Below are 16,235 nucleotides of genomic sequence, written 5' to 3' on the forward strand. Positions count from 1 at the left end.
AAGTATCCCAAACATTCATCAGAACCTACATTTACAAACACAAAATGCTGCATTCCAGCTAGGATTCAGTTTGCTATATACGATGTTTCTTCCTGCATGTTTTCATGCATGCTGTCTGCCCGATCTCTAGTACATGCCAAGTTGTCACTGCAACAGGGAGCTGAGGAAGCTGAGGTGCGGATGGACCAGGATGTTGGCTTCAGAATTTGCCCAAGCATTATCCACAGCCAGAGAGCTGAACAATAATCATGAAATACAGGAGATCAGATACACATAAAGGCCTCTAATCTTAAGCATCTCACTCTTTAACCGTCCCCTGCTTCAAGAGGTTATGCTCTCATGACAGCATGAAAAACATTGTAACAGAAGTAGTAAAAACCACGAATTCAAGTCACAAAGTCAGTTTCTCAATTTCTCCTCAGCACAAATACCCTCATATTTTAATGACAGTATTGCAGTTACATACATAAAGTGATGCAGTTACATAAACTCAGAGAAACTAAAAGAAACAAAAACCATTTTCACTTACATACTTGGGTTCTTAGTGAACCAACATTTTAAGGCCTAACCAAACCTAACTTGCAAAGAATCAAGCTACAGTATATTCTGCAACAGTCGAGCTCTCCCTGCGTTATACAAGCATTCTGTTCTTCCTGCTTCAGATGTAACACAGCTTTTTACACCTACATGCAAAGTTTAATTCTAGAATGAGTGTATCTTCAGTTTATAATGCCATTCCCAGAACATAAGTATTTTCAATCATCATTCCATGTCACAAGTCAAGCATTTGTATGCAGTAACTCCAGTCCATTTAATTAAGAAGAATTTTTTTTCTTTGTAGCTAACCATGCATTTTCATACATAAATTAAAAAAAATAATATAGTTTCGAACTTTTGTACTACCCAGATCAAAAGCTATTTCACCATAAAGTACAGACATAGTAGAAAAATAAACTTCAAACAAGAGGAATGAAGGTATCTAATACAGTTTGATGGACAATGAATGTTTCATGAAGTACATAAGCAAATCAGAATCCAAAGATGCAAATAAAAACAGATCAACCCTATACCAGATTTTCAATTAAAGTTAATGAAAGCTTTTAGAACTGGGGAACAAACCCAGAAATTAAATCTAAAAATAGTTGACTGTATCGGACAGAAAGATACAAGAACAGCAAGTTTTTCTTAAACCCTTGATATCCAGCCTTCATTTTGCTTCCAGGAATGGCCAACAGCATATGCTCAAGTAAATGCAGATTACAAAAGCAGGGCAGGAATGCTGCAATAGTTCCCTCCTACCAGTATTTAGCCATCTGTGGCTTACGCTCTTCCTGTGCGGAGACTGTTCCTGCAGGTTTGACAACCCTTGTTAAATCTTCACTTAATCACTTTTCAAACAATTTTAACTTTTGGGAATGAATGCAATTACAAGCTTCAGGAAAGAATTTTTTTTTTGCTTTACTTAAATAAACTGGGTTCTTTACAAGCCCTCTGTATCTGCATTATGAGAAATTACAATGAATTACTCTCTCTTCATGTCTATGCCACTCACAATTTTACAAACTTTACCAATTTTTTTCCCTTCAGGGAACAAGAAGCACAGTCTGCTTGATCACCTCTGCAAGACATTCCACACTTCCAATTATCTTTGCTGACTTCTGTATCAAGAAGGCAGCAGACAGCAAAATTGCACATGGAACATGTGGTATCTTTATAAAGCAGCCTAAAAGCTTCATTTTTTTCTCTATTGTTTTCATATTTGTCTTTTTGACAAAGGAATCAATATTCTGACGGAATCAGTCACAATAATTTAATGCCATGCACCCTCGTAACAGATGTAAGTCCTATTTAGAGCCCATATTTGTGCACCCACAGTTCTGACCAGTTTCCCCCTCCACACAGGTCAGTTTGCATTTAGCAGCACCCTTTGATCAAGGAGTGGGTCAGTACAGCACAAGTGCTGCCTTTGGCAGGTTGTTTCCACTCTGTTAAGTATTTTCCTTAACTAACCTTTGTAACCTCACCACTCACCCCCAAACACCACAAGCCTCTCCAGAACTGAAATACCTCTTTGGAGGGAAAACAGGCTATGTCATCCTTGAGAGCTCAGAACCTTCAGGAGCCGTGGATGAGCAAGCTGGTTGAGGCTCACTGTTAAACTGTACTACCTGACACATATCCATACACTCAATGGGTCTGCAGATCTGGGATGGCAGGTGTCCCCTCAGAAAAGCCCACACTGATTCCTCCTCACCACAGCACTCATCCATTCTGTTCTCCACAAGCTTTATTCTTTGCTACAGGCCAGACTTGCCAGACTGAAGCGCTCAAAATTTCTTCATCCCTTATATCCTTGGCACCTTTTTAAAGAAAAATAAAACCAACCACTGGCTCTAGTCACATTTAGTACCTCCCATTCCTTTGTTAGCAACTAATGAAATTTAAATCTTACATGTTCTATTACACAATCCAACAGTTTCAGATTTGAGGCCCTTTAAAAACTCCTAATCCTAGCAAGTTAATAGGAGCTTTAGTTTAGACTTCAAATTGAGATTTTTTTTCCCCAAGTCATTAATTATAATTCCTCTATAGGAAACTTCCTCAGCTTCCACAAACAGCAAAAAGCTATGTTTTCATCTACCTCAGTACCTTTGTAATCCCCAAATAATTTTGTGATACTGTTATCACTTACAAGCAATATGGATATGGGTGTGTTTTCTCTGCTATTAGCTCGTACTGGCTTTATCACAAAGCTTGGAGGAGCTTTTATCAATAGCTGATATGCACTAACTGTTAACAAAATACGTGACAAACAATCAGCTCTAAGATTCTGCTCCCCATTTTGATCCCTCCATCTTGTGTTAGTCTTTTTGACATAAAAAACCCACAGTCTTTAATGAGCTTTTTCATTACTGCTATAAAGCTGATTTTGAGACTATGTTTGAGCATACAATGATGGAATTGCTCACAGTTACAGGTGAGCTCTTCAATTGCTACATCTTAAACCAATTCCTGGGTACTTATCTAGAAGGACACAAGAGCTGCTCAGTACATCTTAACTCAGTGTTACCTGTCAATGCAGTTGAATTTATTTACCTACCCTGACTAAGCTTTCTGTCAATTACACATTCCTACCTTCATAATTAATGCTATGGAATTAAGAACTTTCCACAAATTATCCCTTCCTGGGATTCCTTAGGCATTCCTGGCCTAAGACAGCAGCCTCATTTTAAAACCACTGATACCTTCTCAGCTGACTATTTTTAAAGACTTCTGGCATTCATACATAAGCAAGCATACATTCCTTTTTGACAGAGCTACCTATTGATAAAACTATTTCTTGAGACTTCTGTTATTTTCTACTGTGCTCTATTTGACTTTTGCTTGGTTGGTGACAAATGAAGACTGAAATAAATGTTTTATTAATGCTTTGTATTTATTCTGGCAAAGACAGGCTGCTGCAGAACAAGGCTGTCATTATGTTTCTCAGCCTTGTTTCTGGATCATTTGGCAGCATGAACAAAAGCTACATGTCCCCTCTTCACACAGCCCACCTCTTCAGTAGACTTTGTCATGTAACATGATGCTTTGAACATTCCTTATTCATTTTTTTTCAGCAGTAAGCACACACACAAAGCAGTGATAATGCATCCTTATTCCATACTTTTTTAGAGTATAGCCAGCTACCACAAACTGCTATCATATACAATTTTCACAGATCACCCAAGGCAATAAAAGTAATTACACCTCTGCTGTGCCCTCCATAAGCACAAGTATACAACATATTAAATAGTTGTAATTTACATACAGAACAGACTCATGGAATAAAAGAAATCCTGGAATAAATGATTATTCTATGCCAGTAACCTGAGCATCTTCATCTCAAAACAGGCATTTATTTTGACTGCTGGAATATTTTTAAAATAAAACTCAGATTTAAAGCTGATCAAACTATGGGTAGTAATCCTTCCTACATGCTGCAAAAAGGGAAGGCTTTTTAATTATCCTCCTGACAACATGGACAATCATTTGCTGTATCATTTTTCAATATGGGTAAGCTCTGTTTCTCTTCTGTGAAATGACCAGAACCATGATTTGCCAAAAACAAGATACAACCAAGTACAGTAAAGTCTTGTGTGGTGTCAAGGTTTATGAATCAAATTAAAAGATCCCTTCATAATATGGGGGAAATCTACATTTTATTTTTAACCTTGCTGTAGATATTTGAGTGTAATTATTTTTTTCTCTTTTGGAAATGTGTAGTTTAAATGGTAATTTAAAAGTTGAAGATTACTAACCTTTATTTCAGACTTTAACAGAAGGTAATTTTAAGCCCATGATACCGAGAGAAATTGCAACAAAAACCCCAAACAAACCCCCAACATATTCCCATTAAGCAGCCTGCTCACTACAATAACTTCAAAAGCAACAAAACACATGACACTGCAAGACTCTTATTCATTTCAGATACTAAAACTTTAAAATGTCACATGTAAGTCTATACATGAATTATACTACTGGTAACCTTCTAATTAAAAGAGCACTAAACCATTTCCCTCCTACTGTAGCTCTAAATTATAAGAAAATCATTATCTTTTCCAGCTACAAGATGATGGCCAGAAGACTACAATTTAATGATTGTTTACAAAATTCACAACTCATAGTTATATTTGATAGAGGAAACAAAAAAGGACGACAATAAAGTATGGACTTAAGTTTATTTTTTGTCTGTGGTATGCCCCCCAAAAAGGTTACAACCATATCAAGACGGTAATTTACACCCAAACAAAAATTTGAACTTGTATTAGAAAGCTCCAACTTGAAATCAGAAGTCCTGACATGAGCTCTTTTAAACAAAGCATTCAAGGTGACCATACTGTTACCGAAGTCCTGATTTCTTCATGAAGTGCTGATATAGGATTATTGAAAGCTCCAGTGTGACTGCCTTCGGTACAATATATATACATTCGTTATTAATACAATTAAATCTTAATTTTCCACGTTCTTTACATTTATTTACAATTTATTTTTCATCCAGTAATGTTTTTAGAAGTTCAGACTGCATATATTAAGACAATTACCCATATGACAAGTATTCTTCCTTTTCTCAGATGCCCATAATGCAGCAAGTGGAAGGCTACTTAAAACACCACCACTACACACTATTATTAGCTCTACTCAAGTATTATTAACCCTAACTCATGTTGCCAACCATGCTACAAGAAGAAAGTGCTTCTTTTACCACTGCTTACCAAATTGTGAAAAATTTCAGGCATTCAGTTCCATATTTACTGGATCCACTGCATCCATAGTTCTAAATACAGTATTATGAAAAAATGTATTTGCATTGATTATGCAAATTCTTTTTATTTAACAATACAGCTAAATTTACAGTTCTTTAACAACATGTCCTAAAGTGCTCCTAAAGAACAAGTGGGAAAGGCACAAGATCAGTGAAGGAGAAAGAAAAAGTAATTACTATTAAATAAAAACTGTTACAAACTACAGCAGTCAGTCAAAGAAATTGCCACCTGCCTCAAGCTCATCACTGAAAGGCCTAGAGAGCAATCAAGCAGACAGCAGCTTCAGCTTTCATGTGATAAGAAGATGGACAAGGAAAGAATGGTGCAAGTGCTGCCTTTCCTTCAATATAAAAGGATGTTAATAATTTGAACATTTGGATTTTGTTCTGAGCAAGACTCTGGGATGGAGGTCAAACTTAGGTGCAAGAGAGGAAGAGAAAAGGAGCTAAGATACAAACCTGAAGCTTCTCCAAACATCACTAACTACCACAGACTATAGTGGTAGGTATAATTTTAAAGAAGCAAACTATTTCTCTTTACTGCAAAATTTCTAAGCTTTTAACATCTATTTATATGCACAATCACACAAAATCAGGTTTCATGTCTTAAATCACAAGTGGAGAACAGCCAAGTGTCTAATTTTGATGCAGGTGAAGAAAATTTGAATCACACTTCTCAGACACTCAGTTTTTATCCAGCTTTCAAACTTTCATGCAAATGTAGCTGCTCTATTCTAGCAATTTTACTTAAGGTCATAAAGCCCAGTCTCAATTTCAGAATAATAGAAACAAAGGTTAATTTATTCCTATCCACTTTCCTACACTCCACACAAGACCCCTGCCAATATTCTTGCACACATCACAGTCCATCAGCCAAATTAAGCAAGCCAAGTTAGGACTCTGCCTTTTCCAGCTTTCCTGAGCTGCAGAAAGAGCTCTGTGAGTTTCTGTTGGCTGCTGCACTCTCAGTCCAGGTCACAGTCCCACCCAGATCTTCATACACACTGTTAACAAGGTCACTGCCCAGGCATGCAGCAGTGTGTCACTTTCACACACAACAGAACCACACCTTTCCAAAAAATATCTCCACTTGGTATTCCCCTTATTCTTACAACCTGCATTAAAATGTACAATGCTCTGTGCAAGTACATCTGCATCAATTCATAGAACAGTTTGAAAACCAAAATAGGGTGGGAAGCTACCAAAGAAATCATACCAGTAGCACACTTATTTTTAATTTACAGATTTGAAACTCTGAAAGTCTACCCCATACTATTCTCAACTGGACAGCTTAGACTATAGTGCAAAATGCTGTCTAATATCTTCAGTAAACCTCAACAGTTTTATCACAATTTCAAAGCCTAAAAATATCTCCTCCCTCATTTCTCTCAAACTGCAAAGCTGCACATTTCAATGTGAAGGATATTGGTCATTCAAACCAACTGCAGTGCAAACTGACACCTGGGGGTAACTTCAAGTGAAATAAAAAAAAGGAGTAAATCACTCTTGGATCCAGCACTGGCTAAAATATCTTCATGTAAAATATTTACCAATGTAATTACACTTTTATTTTTAACTGAAAAGTAGGAATAACATAACAAACCCTGTTGAGATTATTAGAACAGCAAGTGCTAAAGGCAGTATGTGCAGAACTGCTGTTATTAATTTTCTTGAAATTTATCTCCCTCTGTGTTTGAGTAGACAAAAAAAGAGAGCTTGAATAAACCCATTTATCTCAAGCGCAAGTAACTTCAATTCTGTTTAAAATCTAATTTTTCTCACATAAGAAATACATGAAATGAAAAAAACCTGAAGAGCACTGAACAGCAGACATAAACCATTTGAACAAAAACAAATAATACACAGCATAACACCAATAACTATGCCATCTTATACCTGGTGAGTATATATGATACAGTATCAGAAACAGCGGGACAGTGGGAAAAAAAATAATCAAACCTTCTGAAAGTCATTAATAAAAAAAAAGTCCAGAGCAATCATGCCCTAAATGTCCTATTAAGATACCTTTGGTTTTGGTTTTGGAAAAATGTAGCTATGCTATTAAACTGTTTATACAATTCTAAAATAAAAAGCGTGGACTTAAAAGAAAGCCATCCATGCATGACAAAAGAGCTCTAAGTTGTGTATGGTACAAAGTTAGTACAACATCCACGTTCCCCATCCCAGCTTTTAAGCTGTTCTTGACCACAGCACCATAACAAGAGCTCAGCCTCCCTCAGGACTTCAAATTCTTTTAAAAGTTCATGCCTCCCAACTAAAATCTCATAATCTACTAATACACTTAAACTTCAAATTAAAGAAAACCAGCAAACACCACCAAATCCAGAAACCCCTGAAGAAACCCAAGCAAAATCTCCAACACCAAAAAGAATACCTAAAAGCTAAGACCAAGGGTAGACTAGAAAGAAGCAACATGAAAAACAGGGTGGAGGAAAATACCAAACCAAACTAACCAACCAAAAATCACAAAATAACCCCTCACACCAAAATCTGTTAGTATTTATCAATGCAAATGAAATGTTATCAATAATTTTTTTACCAGTTTGGTAATTTTTACTTCTAATCATTTTAAGTTAAGAATTGAAGAACATAAGAGTTACAGAAGAATAACAAGTGGTGAAAATGCCTTATAACCTACCCCCAAACTTTAAAACTGGTAGATGACCTGCCTTTTTTGAAAACTATTTTTAAATCTTTCTCAAATCCTTACTGGTTGCCAATTTTGTTCTCACTGACATTGTATCAGTCACTCCAGTACTTTGCCTGGGATCAACCTTAAGCCAATACACCAGTAATTACCTAGGTCATCCTTGTAACCATGCTGGCACAGTAGCAGATGTCTTCCAGTCCTTTGGAATTTTCTGAGCATCCCAAGACTGATTAGAAATCAATAAGGGAATTGTGCCAGGTATTTCAAACTCTTGGGGTTTGACAGACCTATTTTTAGTGTCTCTCTACATTTATACTGAAAATGGAAATCATCCAATAACAAGTATCATCTACCTTATCTCTCAAAAGGGATTTTTTTTAACACCCCCCTGCATTCCATTACAGATTCTATAAATTATGAGCTGGGTGGTAGTGTTTGGTAGGTTTGGGGTTTTGTGTTTTCTTCTTCATTTTTGGTTACCACATTAAGTGCTTTTCATAGAAACACCAGCTACTATTTGCCCAATTATCCTTGTACAATATTCTCTTTCTATAAAATCCCACAGAAGCATTTTAAGTTCTCCCTGGTTGTTTGGAGACTTCTTGTATGTCATTCTTCTTAAAGGTCTGTTTTGCCTAGGTATAACTTACAGTTTCTTCTTCTAGGTACTTACAGGAAAGAAGTACAGGCTAACTGGACTATGTCTGTATGCATCTAACTAGCACAGCTACTACACACTATTTCTGTCTTTTAAACACACACAGTAAAGATCTGCCTCCTTTACAGATAAAAATTATCAAACTTCTTACTCAGCTTATTCCCACGATATCTCCTTCCTTCCTTGAAATCTGCAGAGCTGTTTCCCAAGTCCCTTCAGCCTATAAAGCTCAACTGGCAGTAGCTGTCATTCACAGACCAGAATATTTTCTCCCTGCAAATCATCAATTTACACATCATACAGGAAAGCTTTCCAACTGGATATATAAAACCCAAAACTCTTTTCCCCTGCCTCTTCAAGTCACTGATCACTAGCTGTTGCAGAATAGAATAAGTAATGAACAAGTTTCCAGGTCTTGCTTCCCAAGCTCCTGGCAGCATTCATTTAAAGTACAAATTAATCAGCAACCTGATAAAAGTATCAACACCAATAAAACCCCCAAACTGAAAGCTGGGTGCCCCCACAAAAAGACAAGCCTTACTTACCTTTGTAAGTCCATGATTTCATCTAGGATGTTTGCCAAGAACAGGAGAGACTGACTAGAACACCAATGGTTGATGCCTCCCTCTTTATAAACACCCATAAACACCAAAATCCTTCCTGACAACTGCACAAGTTTACAGATTTAGAAAATCTTATCAAAATGTTATCTCCACACTGACTGCTTTCTGAAGGATTCTAGAAGAATTCTGCAATGTACAACTGATGTCAACAGTTTTTCTTTCATTTGTATATGAAGAAGACACATAAGAACAGACACAGTTGTCATCCTGAATGAATGACACAGCGGTTAGCTGGAAACAAGAACCAAGAGAAAAAGGAAAATATTACAGTCACAACAGTTATACACTAGAAAATAGTACAGGAAGAAAAATCAACTAGACCAAAGTCCCACAAGACAGTAAAGGTAGTTCTTATGAGAAACAGATGCATTCTGGTCACAAGGCAACAACTTCCCACTTTAAGCTTCAAAATTCTAATTAGGGCTCTAAAACATGCAGCACAATACAGGTATTTAAAAGCTGTGTCACAAAGATATGTTGAAGTCTTTCAAGATCAAATTTTAAAAGATAGAGAAAATCAATGTTCAAAGTTTCAAAATATGAAAGGCTTTAACTGAACACATATTTCAGGATAAAGTCAAAGTTACCTAAAAGAAATACCATTTTTAGCTTCCAAGACAAAACTCAAGTATTTGATATTCACTCTCCATTAACATTTTTCTGACCTAGATAAAATCCACCATGTTTTCTAGAAAAGTGTTTTTACATATATCCTGCCAACCACCCCTTTCTCAAAAGAGATTAAATCTCATCAGCACTGTCATTCTGCACAGCCAAGATCTGATAACATCTGAAACAACAGAACAGCTAAACACACACAACTTTCCTTAAATTAGCTCTACACAAACAGCACTTTACATATCAAATGCAGAAGGCAACTTGCAAAACAGTTTATAGGGCCAACTAATCCTTATTGTTACCAAGCCAAGTTTTAAATCTTTGCAAAAGTAGACGAGATTTTAACCACACTGCAAGTCTGCTAGTTAAAGTCCAAGTTCAGTAAAGCAAGCAAAAGGAGGGAAGGGCAGCTGTAGTTTTCAGGGCTTTTGGTTTTTAAAAAAACCCACATACATCTTGGTTTTTACTAGCATGAAATTTCAATTTATCCTTCTTGCTTACAAACAAGTGTTTCAGAAGGACAGCTACAACCAGAAAAAAATTTTTATGGACAATAGTGACTTGTAAATTCTGAAATAAATGCCTATAGCACACGAAGACAAGACAGAATACTGCAACACCAATCTCTTTGTATCCAGAAAGAAAAAACTCCAAAAATTCTGACCTTCAGTTTCTACAAAAGGACAACTAGTTTTCATGAAAAAAAGAAGGTAGCCTACCAAGAACAGCACTATCCAAAATACAGACAGGAATGCATTTTTAACTGTTTATTATAGTGTAGGAAGGTATTTTCCAATGCTCCCAGAGTTCCCTAGACATACACGGTATCTACTAACCACACTCATTCTTATGTATCACAATTGCTTGCATATGCAAAGGACACAAGATGAAACTGGGAAAGGTAAAAAGGGAGACAGAAAAACTTAAGTAGATGAGATGTCATTTGCAGACCTGCACAGGTAAGGACAGATGAACCTTCACACCTCTAGGTTAGTTCTGCTCCAAGCATTATCTGTTTCCAGAGAAACTGTTTATCTATAGCCCACTGCTCCATCATCCTGCACACACACATAGAGGCAGCACAAACTGAACAGAGATCCCACTTCCACATGCATGAGATCTACATCATTCAGCAGGATCCCTGCATGACAGACTGAAATAAACAATACAAGGAGCACTAAAGAACCTTCTGGAACTAAGTTTTGGCTCTCTTCAGGTGGTAGCTCCAGAACTTCAGGCAGCATATGCATAATTTTCTTTAAAGTAATACTAGGGACATATCTGTATCATTTTACATCACCTGTGGCTTGGAGTTTTATGGAAGAGTTGCTTGACTCCTGATCTGCAGTTGAACTAGCAGAATTTATACAATCAGGGCATTCTGGTGTGCCCAGCTTAGTGCTCTGAAACCTCCTTTTCAGGCAGACAAATCCATCTTCCAGATTTTGACATGAAGCACTGACAATTTTTTTTCAGTCTATTAAAAATTGTACGTTCAGATGAGGATTTTTTTCCCCCAAGACCTTTCACTGTTTATGCAAACACAGTGTTTATACAGTAAGGTTTCCTAGACTGTAGCATAGCTGAAAAGCAATACAGAAACAGCAGTGGAGGTAACTCAGTGGAAAAGGAGCTTCTAAATCCAATAATCCTTCTGACAGCTGGCTGGCTCCTGCCTTCTGCAAGTGGACAATTTCAAGGATAAACTCATTCCTTACACAGATAAGAGTTGTTGCTATGAAAGTGAACAATACAAAGCTCTAAATTAACTCTACTTCATTAGGTGACTAAAGAAATCTTATGTTTTCCACATAGAGAGAAAACATCTCAGAAAGGACAAAGTTAAATGAAACTCAAGTGTTCTGTATAAACCCAGACACAACCTGGTGAATCATCAAATACAGGATGCTACAAGTATCAGGCTTAATTTCATCCCTGTTAAAAAGCTAAAGGACATCTATAATTCAGGTTGTTACTTAATTAATGTTTTGTTTTCTTATCTTCTAATCACTAGAAAAATGGTCATACTAGAAGGACCTCATCTTAACACCTGTTCAGAGGTCAAACTACCACAGTCTGGAATGTTGCAAGGTTTTTCTCCCTAAGACTCACAAATTAAAAATAGATTATGTATAATCTTAATGGAATGCAACAGATTTATAAGAAAATATATGGGGATTAAAAATGACAAAGGGAGGGCATTAAAGATTCTTAAAATACTGCTTGCTAAATTCAGTCTAAAAAACAGAGCTATTAGTTTGTCTGTTGTACAGGGATACTGTATTTCTGATCATTTTTTACTAAATACTTCAAGAGCAGATAATTTTATACAAATAATATAAAACAATGTAAATAGTAGCTTTAGAGAATGGAATAAAAAGCCTGAATTAGTAACAACTACTAGTTAGAATATCTGACCTATTATTGTTATTACCACCTAGCAGTAAATAAAAAGCAACATTTTACTACAGTCAGGCAGCTGGGAAAAATGTCTTAATGGAGCACACAGATAACTTCAGTGACAACTAATCAAATATTCACACTGGAAAAAAAAGTTGTTGATTTGGAAGATATGGACTTACTGCCATGATTTTTAAAAGCTACTTTTTATTTAACTACCATTTTAAAAAATCCAATAAAACCCAAAGCTTGGCTTTGCCAGACTTCGCACCAAATTAAATTCAACTCTAAATTACAATTTTACTGATGTTTTATCATTAATGGTGCTGCTCTTCAAAATAAAGCAGTAAGAAGTCTGTACTCCTTGCTTAAGGTAGCAAAGAAGCATCCAGCTGTAGTCTGAACAGATGAGGAGCTAAAGGAACAGAGCACAACACGTGCATCCTATTTCACACACTGCTACAAAAATCATAGCTCAGCTTTAACAGCTAACTGTACTCTGGGTGAAACATGGATGATATGTACTTTTGTCCAAAAATTTTCTTATAGATAGACATGAGCACTACTCAGGACAGAGTAATCAAGAGTAACCAGACAATAGACCATGCTAAATTTACAATCACCAACTATATTTTGTTGTGCTGCAACTAAAAAACAACAAAAAAAATTCAATAAGCCTCTGCAGTAGTTAGAGGCTTTTCTACCAAAAAATACCATGCCTGTTATTTTTCAAGCTCATGAAGCCTCTGTATATACGTAAGGCAGTACGCACAACCTTCCATTTCTTCTTTCCTGCCTTAATGATTTTTATACCCACATCACATTGTTTTCCTGTTTAAGCCCCAACCAGATCCACAGGAGAAGCATTCAATGAAGCTGTAGGATAGAAACCACTGGGATGTGTGCTTGAGGGTCTCCTCCAACAAATCAATTTCCATGACACAAGAGGCAGACTGTACAGTCTAGAGGGCTTGCTTTGTAATCTGTGAAACACAATGGAGCCATGCTTGGAGGGATCTGGATGATACTTAAGATAAATCAAGCTACTGAAATAAAGTATGGCAGAAACACAAGATTAATACCAGTGTCTAATTCTATGGATGACACACAGACTGGATAGAAATTCAGTTTAAAAATAAAAAAACATTTCTCTGTTTTATTTCTAACTTGAATGCACAGTCTAAAGTCAACAGAAGGGCCAAAGGGTTATCAATTTAATTTCATCTGCATAAATCATAAGATTATTGTTATCCAGTCTAGTGATATATGAAAAATGTAATAATTAAAATCGATGCGAAACAAGTTTTTTAAGAAGAAATAAACAGCTGAAGTATGGTTATTTCTGCCCCTCCCTTTGTCAGGATCTTTCATAGACAAAGAAATCAAGAAAAGGATGGGGTTTTTTTATTAAAAAAAAGTAAGCACTAACATACAAATTAATAGAATGACAAGGGAACAACTTCAAATTACTTATACTCATTTTTAAAACAAGCAAGTTTCAATTTAACATTATCTCATCAAACAAATCCATTTAATCGGATATTACTGTACAAAATCAAGATAATTATCTCCAAAACAGAAACAATTACACTACAAAGGCAGGGACATAATCCATTTAACGTATTACTTAAATGAAACAGGTTTTTCTCTAGAAGTCTTTCAGTAAGTATGTCAGTATTTTGCCACATAGGGTCAAGGCCCGGCTGTGCTCATCATGTCAGAATCTGAAGCCCAAGTTGTCCTTTTAAGCCGCCTGTAACTGGATGCCTGCCTGCGCTTTGTGCTATCCAGCCCCGGTACTTCCCTCACGCTTCCAGCCGAGGCGGCGCTGACACAGCTGCACCACAAACCCAACACCCTTCCTTCGGCCCGAAGTGAACGTTCCCACATATCGGGAATCCAACAACATGGGGGTTGGACTAGGTGATCTCCAGGGGTGCCTTCCAACCCTAACAACTCTGTGGTTCTGTTATCATCCTGGCCGCTCCAGCTCTGCCATGCATGAAGGAAGCTCTTCCCCATCAGCTGCGTCTCCACCAGGAACGACTCGCCTAAGGCCGTCCCTCGCACATCTCCCGGACCATGCTCTCCCTCTGCAGCCCTCCTCCCGGCTCCGAGGAGCCACCAGCTCCAGACATGGCCCGATGTCATTGTCTCTCGCTCTCCGCCACCCCCTCTTCCTCACCCGTCCCTCCGCCCTCACCGCTGCCTGTCACCTGCTCCCTCCCCGCCGGCCGTCTGCTTCCAGGTCAGCTCAGCTCAGCTCCGTGTCTGCCTATTCATCCTGCGAGCGGGGAGGAGGAGGAGGGAAGGAGGAGGAGGAGAAGAGCCCGGCGGGCGCCGCAGCGCCCTCGCCGCTGCTGTCAGCAAGGGGCCGCTCCCGGCGAGGGGCGATGCTCGCCCGCAGCCAGGGCGCCCACACCTCCGGTGGGCTGTGCTGCACGACCCGAACCTGTGCCACGGCTCAGCCCGCAACCGCACCGCCCCCGGCCCTTCCCTGCCGGGCTGCTCCTCTGCCTCGTTCCCTCAGAGACCGCACAGCCCCCCCGCAGCACAAACACACACAGGCAAAGCGGGCCCCGAAGCGCACCCCGACCTCTGGCCGCCCCTTCCCTTCCCTTCCCACCCGGGCTGCGCCTCACCTAGTGCCACCTCGCAGGCTTTGCGCAGCTGGGAGTGATGCGCCTTCTTCACCTCCTTGTCGGCCAGGATCTTCTCCAGGGCCCGGGTCAGAAACATGTTTTTCGTCTTCTTCCCTTCATACATGGGCGCGATCGAGCCGTGAGAGGAGGAGAAGGGTGGAGCGGGGAAGTGAGAGCGGGGCAGGCACCGGTCTCTCCCACCGGGAGCGCTGCCAGGGGCCGCGGCGGCCGCGGGGGAAGGGCTCCCTCGCAGGGCGTCCCGACACCCGCTCGGCGGCTCCCCCGGGGGAGGCTGGGGTGGGCCCGGGCGGCGCCGACAGCCAACCCCCGCGGCTGAGGGAAGACGAAGCCTTCTCCTCCCTTCTCCTCCCGCCCCCGATGCGTGTGTGCGCGGACGGCGCCCGTCAGTCCCCGAGCCGCCCCCGGCCCGCGCCCGCCTCCATCAGCACCGGCGGCGGCGGCCGCAGCAACAACCTGCCCTCGCCATGTTGGAAGGAAGCGACGTCAGGGCCGCAGCCGGAGCGGGAGGAAGCGGCGGCCGTGTCCCGGGAGGCAGGGCGGGCGGAGGGAAGCGGGAGGGCGGGGGGCAGTCGCCTTCTGCCCGCCCCGCGGCCGCGCTACAGGTGGAGCGGAGCCGCGGGAGGCACCGAGCAGGGACGCACGGAGATGGCCGCTGCCACCTGGGAGCTGGATGAGGAGGAGGGGCAGGGCTTCCCTTCCGGGCCACCAGCGCTACGAGGTGGAGGAGGAGACGGAGGAGGAGGAAGGCTCTCCCGGGATGCGCCACCTGCTCCTAAAGGGCGGGCTTCGCCGGGGCTGGGGCAAGGGGTCTCCCTGGGGGAGGAGCTGCCCTTCTTTCACGGTCGCCCTCCCTAATGAGAAACGCCCGGGGCTCCGGCTCACGGGGAGCGAGCGGAGAGCAGCCCCCTGCACCCAGGAGAAAGGACGGGAGAAGCGCATTGGGGTGTGGGAGGTGTCCGGGCTCCCTGGGGCAGTTCCTCAGCCCCTCCCCGCCTGTAGCACCTGCAGGTTCGCGTAGTGCCCTTCCTTTATCTCCTGCATCCTCTAACTAAAGCGCTGCCGTCCCGCGTTTCTTCCCACTGCACGTGCTCTAGGAGTATAGAGCACTGAAAAAAGTAATAAAAAGCTCAGATCGACCGTGCCTAGCTGGTAAGCGGCGAAAACATAACAGGACCACCTTTTGCACTCAGAAGTACTAGTGTACATATATTTAAAAGTCGAATTTGGCGCTAACTGAAAGCAGGTCTGGTTTAGAAAATTTTTACCTGGTTAAAAAAAAATCTTAGACATTAATCTGGAA

At 40.3% G+C, this 16,235-nt stretch overlaps 1 protein-coding gene across 1 annotated transcript in view; it reads right to left on the reverse strand.

Moving 5' to 3' along the window:
* ARFGEF1 (ADP ribosylation factor guanine nucleotide exchange factor 1) overlaps window positions 1-15,788 on the reverse strand; it is an 84,975-nt gene extending 69,187 nt beyond the window's left edge. The window contains exon 1 of the mRNA XM_064706192.1: window positions 14,915-15,788. Coding sequence (XP_064562262.1) covers window positions 14,915-15,038 — 124 coding nt within the window. The 5' untranslated portion in view covers window positions 15,039-15,788. The remainder of the gene's footprint in view (window positions 1-14,914) is intronic.
* Between the last annotated feature and the right edge of the window lie 447 nt (window positions 15,789-16,235).

Source organism: Zonotrichia leucophrys, chromosome 2, assembly GCF_028769735.1.
Source record: "Zonotrichia leucophrys gambelii isolate GWCS_2022_RI chromosome 2, RI_Zleu_2.0, whole genome shotgun sequence".
Classification (NCBI taxonomy): Eukaryota; Metazoa; Chordata; class Aves; order Passeriformes; family Passerellidae; genus Zonotrichia; species Zonotrichia leucophrys.